Here is a 9111-nt window from a genome sequence, read left to right on the forward strand (position 1 = left end):
ATAATCAAAGGTCAATCCCCTCTTCGTACTACCTAGGTACCTGATAATAATCGTACTCAGTAGTAATCATGAAAAAAAACGGGATTCTACACGAAGTAGGCATCAAAACCTTTAATTCTTATAGATGTATTGTTTTGATATAAGTACTAATTGACTCCGCGCAATTTTACATCTTTATTTCCATATAATATATGAATGCTGCAATCAGAGCCCTCTATTGCCCTATTATAGTTACCTTATGTAATAATAGACAACCAAAGTGGGTTACGTTTCGTTGGATGCGTCATAATATTCACTTCCCGCTATGTGAGCGCTTGCTGAGTAAAATTAGAACGCGCGCAATCAATAAGTTCATAAGACATTCGTCTCAGATGGCGCCACTGTACGATTGTGCGCAATCATGTCAATCGAATATATGGAATTAAAAATACAATCCGCATTATAAAGTAATACAATTATAGTTGTGATTTATTTATTTGTTTAGAAGAAGCAAGTTTTATAGATATTTTGTTTTTTCTTCGTATTTGCGGTTGTAAGTATTGAATATGACTACATAACAGCACCGCCCCGCAAAGCGTCAAACTGAACAAGCTTGTTGTATTGAGGCCGCCGCTTTGCGAGTTTACACCGCCATCTTACGTCCACCGTGTCAACTTGTGTGTGTTGGATTTGGTGCAGTAATTTTGTGTTTGATTGTGAGTTGTGACGAGAGCAAGTTATCAAAATACAAACTATTCAGTTTGGCCGATATTCGTAAGTACCATGAATAAAACACAGCATATTTGTGGCGGAAAATTCAAGTGAAATGTAAATGTGAAACGCGTTGTTCGCATGGGGTGTAATAGCATCACTTCAGACTAACTAACAACGAATTTTAATGTCCGTTTACTGGATCAATAGTTGCCGCATTTAATCGCGTGTAACTCTGATGATGCTCACATCTAATGATGATAAACTTCTGTTTCAGCGCCTGCTGTGCAGTACAAATAATCTATATTATGGGATGATAATTTGCAACAATGTCCGACGTAAAGCAAGTGAAAGTTGACAACTGGGGAATATATTTCCTCCAGAGGCTAAAGCATTTCTTTAATCGAACGGATTACTGTGACTTGACGCTACAATTTCAAGACAATGCCCAGCTAAAGGTACATCGATTAGTACTCAATGCTTGCACCGAGTACTTCGAACTGTTGGAGCGAACATGCGAGATGTACGAAGATTGTTTGGTGATGCCGGACGACTTGCAAGCCGATGTCGTCGTGCCCATCGTCAATTTCATGTACACGGGACATTTAGAATTCAAGCAAGAATTACTCGAAAGATTGTATCAAACATCTCAGATACTAAACATGCCTGTGTTGAGTAAACTTCTCGAGTCGCACCGCATCCATTTGCCTCCAAAACAACCAACTCACAGTTATAGTGCCGCCAAGAGATACTCTAAGCAAAGTGAGCCTAGAACTACAAAGACATCAACAGCAGCTACTACTAACAAACGCTCCTATAGCAAAGCTTTTGACAATTCTGTAGTCTACAAAGATAAAAGGTCTTATCAAACTGTGAATAAACCTGACACCGGTCTCAACACTTATGGAGGACGAGCTCCATCTCCTATATCAGTGGATCCATTTGCCTCTCGAAAAACAGCCTTAAATGATCCTCGCCCAACCAGATATGAGTTACCTGAAGAACTGGACACTGACAACGTGTTTGACAATTCATTTTGCAATATATCTTATACTTCTCAGCCACTGATGGTCCATCCCGACACTGTCAAGCGCTATAAGGCTAAGAGAAGTAATGTATTTGGTGAATCATCAGGCTCCAAAAAAATCCCCACAATGTCTACAGTTGATATTGTTGAATGCAAGAAGATATCATCTAAAGATGACAGTTTATTTGATGACAGTAATGCTGATCATAGTTTTAATAATGAATCTGATTTGTTTAATGCTTCCTACTTAGAAAGTGAAAAAGATACTAACCAGCTTTTTGACCAGATCTTAGACTCGAGTGATAGCAGTGGTGGTCCTAAGGTAACAATAGAAACTAAGGACAGTAAAGCTGCCTCCAACCTAGACCATGCAAGAATAATAAGTGAAGTTTTGAAGAAATATCCTCATTTGGTTAAAAGTAATAAGAACATAAAGCTGAAGATTCTGGATCCTGTACCAGGTAAGAGCAAAAAACAATCAAAATCGTCTGCTCCAGTTTATGTTGAAGAAAAACCAGTCAAGTTAAAAAAGGAAGTTGAAGATTTTACATATGAAACTGACATTATTGACTCAAAACAAGCAGCTAAACTTATTGCTATGGGTGCGGAGAATACAAAAGGCCCTTGGATATGTTTGATATGTGGTACACCAGGAAAAGCCTTACATTTCAATTCATATTATAAATTCCGTCGTCATTTAGTAGAAGTACACAATGAAAAACCAGTATCTAACATTTGTGAATACTGTGGCCTCAGATCTTTGAAGAGAAATTATTTATTGCATCATCTGTATGCACAGCATGGAGTACAGCCTCCACCGCAGTATCACTTCCCTAAGTGCAACTTATGCAGCTATATTGCATTAACTGAAGGCCTTCTTGTCAAGCACAAATTGAGTCACAAGGATATTAAAAACTTCCGCTGTAATGTTTGTTCAGCCGCTTTTGCATCATCTAGTCAACTACTGCAACACATACAAAACACTGGACATAAGTATTCAGCTGAAAAGAAACCTAACCTGCAATGCATATATTGCTTGAAAGTGTTTTTGCGAGAGACAAACCTTTATGCACACATTAAAACACATCATAAAATTGAAGCTAAAAGTGATGGCATCATTGAAGATTCTGATGAGGAGGAAAAACCAAGAACAAAGCCTGTCAAATTTGAACCTAGTACTAGCTATGACAATGAGTTTGAATTAGAAATAGACTTACAGTATCCTTCTCCGCAGCAGAGATCTGCAGCTGAAAAACAAGTTACACCTAGGAAACAGGTTAACATTGCCAATCAAAAACAAAAGATATTAAATGCTGGCTTTGGTACTCCAAAACCTGCACAAAAGCCTAAGCCTATAAATAGTATGAGTCCATCTGTGCATAATGACTTCTTCCAAGATATCAAAATACCTATTAGTCCACTATCAAACAATAATCAAGAAGATGAGATTGTTGTTATAGAAAACAATGAATATATTATGAGGGATAATCAATTGATTCCTAAAAACAGAAAAACATGTAACACTGACTTTATTTTATCCTCCTTAGAGGCAATCCAACCGCCTACAACAACTGTAGACTATGGTAACATTCAAAACACAGATGTTACAGAAAATGTACCTCAGCAGTCCAGTATGATAATAAAGAAAACTACAAATCTTAATCAACCTATACAAATTGTAGTGTCAAATGAAGATGAATACAAAGCTTTGATGGCTTCTAACCATCCCATTATATTTGATAATGGTGAATCAAACAAAACTCTCACAGTATTAACCGCACCCCACCACAACCAAGATGTTGAGACAAGAACAATTGATTTGGACACTACTCAATCAAACGACATGATGATTCTTCCTGAAGGATATCATTCCTCGCTAAATGTGTCTGAGGCCGTCACATCCGATAACTCAAACATTGTGGTGGTTTACAGCCATCCTGTTGATGACCAAAACAAGCAATTCCAGATCATCACTACTGGGGGAGCACAGTTTGTGCAATCTTCTGCAATCATAACACAAAATTTTGAAACTGTAACTACCTCTACACCAACAATGAATGCACATTGCATTGAAACACAAGTGGATCAAAATTGGCAAAATAATATGCAAAGCTTAGATGGTCAGGAAATACAGCTACATTCACATGCTGTTATACAAGGCGTTGATTCTAACCAAGTAGTAATCAAGCCTATTCTTACTGAAACAGGTGATAATTTAGATGAGCTTCCAGAAGTACATTTAGGACATGAAATTCAAAAAGAACTACCTCCTAGTGAAACTGATATTGCTCTTGATCAGTCAAATATAACTATTGAACATATAAATGAAACTGTTGAACATAATGTTGCAGAAGAACAAACTAATGTAACAGAGTTAAATTTGATTGAAAATGAAACAAGTAATATACCTGATAATGAAACTTTGGAAACAGTTCCTCATACAAAATCAATGCCCGAAATTAATACTAATGATGAAAACATTCAGGAACAAATGGAAATCGAGAATGTACTCCAACAACCAGGTGAAATAGAGAATGTTATGGAACAACCAATGGAGACAGATAATATAGAACAACAAATTGAAACAGAAACAGTAGTAGAACATCCCATAGAAACAAGCAATTCAGTTGAACAACCAATGTTAACTGAGGGTGTACTTGAAGAACCAATAAGAGCAGACAATGAACTGGAACGACCACTAGATGCTGATAGTGCAATAGAACAACAAATAATGACTACTAATATGGCAGAAGAACCAGTTCAAACTGAAAATATGATGGTACTCCCAATGGAAACTGAAAATGTTTTACATGAACAGATCAGCACAGAAAATACTGTGGTACAGTCTATAGAATATGAAAACATTGAAAAACCGGTAGAATTAGACAATTTTATTGAAGCGCCAGTAGAAACGGTACCCGTAGAAAATGAAGGTGCAGCAGAACAAACCTCCAATCAAACTGAAGTTTCCTCAAATCATGAACAACTTGCAGAAACCATGAGTGAATACACAGTTATTGAAAACCCTGAGATTCCATCTGCATCAGAAGACCAACAAGCAGAACTTATTGCATCACAAGCGTATGATGACATTGTAGAAATAAATCGTGACATTAATGTAGAACCTAAAGAAACAGAGCTGGTACAATCACAAACTTATGATGAAATAGCAGAAATTACCAATACCAATAATGGGGAACCAATGAATATTCACAGAGCAAAAGGTAAGATTCAAAGTTTAACATCAGAGTGGTCAGAAGATGAGTTTGAAGTTGCAGAAGACCAAAGCAGTAGAATTACTGCAATTGCATCAAACAGTCTACCCCAACCTCAACCTAATGAAGATGTACCAGAATTAGAAGAATCAATAGAAAACATTCAACAAGAAGTACAGAAACAAATACAGATGCCCCCAGCCCCCAGCAACAATCTGGTGCAACCTGTGCATCTGGGTCAGCCTGAACCAGATGTTCAGGTTGAACCAGATTGTGAAACTGAAGAAAGTGCTGTTTCTTCCCAAGAAGAAGACTCATCTAGCCAGGAAATGATTCTTCCTCCATTGGTTGAGTCTCCTATATTAGAAAATCCGCAAGCACAGCAGAAAATATCATCCCTACTGAATGATTGGGAGGATAATGATTCCCAAGAAGAAATTAATACTGTCAGTGAGAATACTGACCTAAAATCAACCGAAGATCAACCCTTACCTGATAGTTCAGAAGATCCAAAGAATGACAATATCAAAAGCTTGGTCAGTGACTGGGATGATGACGAGGAAGAAATCAAGGAATGACATTTTAAATTTTAACCAGATCTTCAAATCTAATTGTGTGTTGCTTGATTCATGAACAATCTTAAGATAGTTAAACACAGTTATTCACTTAATAAATGCCTAAATAAATAGTTAGCCCTTTCCAGTTATCATTTGAATGTATTTATATATATATTTTATATAAATAGTTATAAGTAGAACTACTAGTAGTACTAAGTATGTAGGTAAATATACATAATTGTTTATGTATCATATAAAAAGCAATGAGTTTATATAAGTGGTTTATTATAATGTTTTAATCATAACATTACAATTCTTTTTATGTTTTATCAAATAGATATACCATGTCACATGTTCTGTAAAATACAATAGCAGGTCAACCTACCCCAATCTGTCAAATTTTACCATCCTAATATTGACCTGATAAGGTTGAAAATCTATTTTAAAAAATTGACAGAATAAGGTAGGGTGATGTGCTGTTGTCTGTACTTGAGCAAATTATTACAAAATCAAATATTGTTATATAGTTATTTAGTGGTGTAGCTTGCATTATTCTAAATATTTAACATGAACTGTATACCAGATATATGGAAATAATATGTAAACATCGGACTTCTGATTAAAGGAATACCTATACTTTAACTTTAACCTTAAATTATGGAAAAGATACTGAATGCCTGCCTGTTTTAAATAAATGGGTTGATGAAATAAAAATTCTTGTTTTTCATTTTATGTTCCAAAATAAAACAACATTTCATAGAAAAATATGTTTTACTAGATTTTAAACAATTTGCTGTTGCTAAAATCAATAGTACAATGATTACAATCCACATAAATTCATTTATGTGCAACATTGCATGGCAAAATATATATTGGCCTTATTCATGTAGTTTAAACATTTCGATTTCTAGGATTTAAAAAGCTGAAAATATAGCTAACCGATTGGGAAAAATACATATAGTAAATTAATATTATAGGAAGGCCAGAATAGTATTTCAACACAGCATGGAATTCATTTAAGTACTTTTATTATTTTAACAAGACAATAAACAATATTACACAATACACATTCAATAAAATTGCAATATGAATGTCACATGAAATAGTTGAAAATATAAAAGCTGCTTTGACTTAGTGACATTATGATTATCGTACAAATTGCAAAACAACTCTAGTGCTATAATGTAAACCAAACATGTTTCTATTTAATATTTTAAGGAATAAAATGTCCTGTTGTATTTAAATGTAAAGTAACATAGTGATAGGGACAACACAATTTAAATGCAGCAAAATAGAAGTCATAGAATTGAAAGATTTGTAGAATGAGAGCAACAAAAAGAATTAAACTTGGTACAGCCCAAATTAAGAAGAATCTTTACTACATAGTACCAAACTGGACATTAATAATCTTATTCATAATTGGAATAGTATGGTTGCCTAATCATCATTTATCTGAACTGGCAGTAATACAAATGTTAATTGAGATTACTTACTACATGTTTTATTTTCTTACTTTAGTAAACTTGCTAAATTTCTCTCACATCAATTATTATATTAAAAGCTAATTTGCAATTTTAAATTGATTGAGAATACTTGCAAGGGTGAAAAACTATATCACATTATTCTACACTTTTGTCTAATTTAAAACACACTACCTAGCTATTCATCACAAAGAATATCTATAAACACTATAAATGTGTGAATATACTTCATAATATGTATGTAATGGTGAAAAGTGCATAACCACATAACATATGTATAATATGAGTACTTAATGGTTAATTTCTGTTACAGCTAGTCATTTCTAAAATATCAAAAATGTGAAATAGCACTTTGGTACTAATTATTATATGAAACTGCTTCTCTAATGGAATTTAATTTTTATGTGAATTAAGACTGGGGCAGAGTCCCATAAATCTGGTTGGATGACTGGTAACTATACAATGTTAAAGAAACCACTGAAGCAGGCATGCTATTTCATCCAATGTCAGAACCGCCACTGATCCGTCAATAATTTCAATTCATAATTAATTAATTGAATCAATGCATTCATTACTGCTTCAATAATCCTGTATGCTTAGCACAATTTGTCATTTAATTATAAACTTCAAAATTTGCCTCTAATGGAATAAATGTATTTACAAAATAAATTACAATATTTACATTAATAAAAATACAGCATAACTAATGCCTAGTCATTGGATATGGAGAGTAAGACATATTTGACCATGTATGCAAGAAAAACAAAGCCTAAGAGCACAAATAAATTAGTCAAAAAATAGTACATATTTGACTGCTGCTCGGTAATCACTTCACCCTCACTCGTGTTGCTGTTGTCAGCCTGAAGCATAGCCTCCTGCCGTAGCTTCAGCTGCTGCTCAATCTCCTGGACATACTCCGGGAACAACTCACAAAACATTTTGTTTTTTATATTTGTCTCCAAGGATTCCGCCGCTAAGCAACGCTTTTGGAAATCCGATGTCTCAACAGAGCCCAGAGTTGGTGTCTTCTCTAACATGAAACTCAGTAAACCAGTTAGGATGGTAGATATTGACCATGCTGGGTTCCATGTGTCAGGATGAAAGTCGGTGATGCTAAGGCACAGTCGAGTATTTGTCTTAAAACGACCATTTGGCGTAATCATATAAATTGATGGCGGTTTGAACGGAAACTCCCTTGGAAATATGATCTTGCCATGATAGTAACCGCCTTCGTAGGGGCTCTTTTCTGGTCCTTTGACTACGTAATGCCATTCTAAAATGTTAGACGGCACTGGTTCAGCCGTCACATACGGAACGGGGTCATTTTTAAGCCTAAGGTAATCCTGCTTTAGTCTGCTGGTCGCTCCTGTAACTTTGGTTTTTGCCATGACTTAGCGCAAAACAGCAATCATAAAATATCCGACACACAATAAAATTTATATCACTGCAGTCATACACTATTAATTCTTCAATAAAGTTTGCAATTCCTATATTTTGGTAGATCGGAATCAATCGCGAATAAATAAAATAATACGTCAAATGATTTGCAATCATACGATACGTCATTCGAGTAGAGATGTGAAGTATCATTTAGTTCACTTCACCGACTAAAAAATTGTACTATCATGTTCGTGCGTTTCAATCTGAGATTTACATGATCACTGATTTCAAAAACTTTAAAAAATTGCATCCGTAGGGATCGTATCGTATCGCAGTTTTATGTAGGAGCCCTTATCCGTTAAACAATGCTGATAATCAAGAATATCGTTTTCAATTAGTACGTTTAGTCGATTGTCTGGGCCCAGTTTATATTTATCTTATTGAAAATGATTACAATCAGGATCTTGCAGCATAGGAAGATGTGGAAAAATTTGATGAAACTTACACTAAAAATCTGGGTAAAGCGTATTTTTCATTCATCTTGTTAAGTATGAAATAAAAATCACAATCATCATCGGCTCAGGGTCGGTTTTATATGAAGCGACTGCCTATTAATAAAAAAGATCCAATTCAACAATTCCAAAAATTTTATTTAGCAACAAAATTGTTCTTTATGTTACATTATCAGTCACAAAATGTGTTTTAACAAATCTTATTTATAATAACTACAAGTTAAAGAAACATGATAAAAATAACATCAA

General features: G+C 34.6%; 2 protein-coding genes across 2 annotated transcripts; one reads left to right on the forward strand and one right to left on the reverse strand.

Moving 5' to 3' along the window:
• The first annotated feature begins 255 nt into the window (after positions 1-255).
• Positions 256-6203, forward strand: LOC124636823 (centrosome-associated zinc finger protein CP190). Its single transcript, XM_047172997.1, has 2 exons — positions 256-753; positions 968-6203. The coding sequence occupies exon 2, from the start codon at positions 1020-1022 to the stop codon at positions 5508-5510; it is 4491 nt and encodes a 1496-aa protein (XP_047028953.1). The 5' UTR covers positions 256-753; positions 968-1019; the 3' UTR covers positions 5511-6203.
• Positions 6204-6241: 38 nt separating this feature from the next.
• Positions 6242-8534, reverse strand: LOC124636824 (ubiquitin-conjugating enzyme E2 J2-like). Its single transcript, XM_047172998.1, has one exon. The coding sequence runs from the start codon at positions 8356-8358 to the stop codon at positions 7681-7683; it is 678 nt and encodes a 225-aa protein (XP_047028954.1). The 5' UTR covers positions 8359-8534; the 3' UTR covers positions 6242-7680.
• Positions 8535-9111: the final 577 nt, after the last annotated feature.

Source organism: Helicoverpa zea, chromosome 15 (assembly GCF_022581195.2).
Source record: "Helicoverpa zea isolate HzStark_Cry1AcR chromosome 15, ilHelZeax1.1, whole genome shotgun sequence".
Taxonomy (NCBI): Eukaryota; Metazoa; Arthropoda; class Insecta; order Lepidoptera; family Noctuidae; genus Helicoverpa; species Helicoverpa zea.

Bases quoted from the DNA above. Each gene is read 5' to 3' on its own strand.
- LOC124636824 (XM_047172998.1), bottom strand. From the start codon at position 8,358: ATGGCAAAAACCAAAGTTACAGGAGCGACCAGCAGACTAAAGCAGGAT.
- LOC124636823 (XM_047172997.1), top strand. From the start codon at position 1,020: ATGTCCGACGTAAAGCAAGTGAAAGTTGACAACTGGGGAATATATTTC.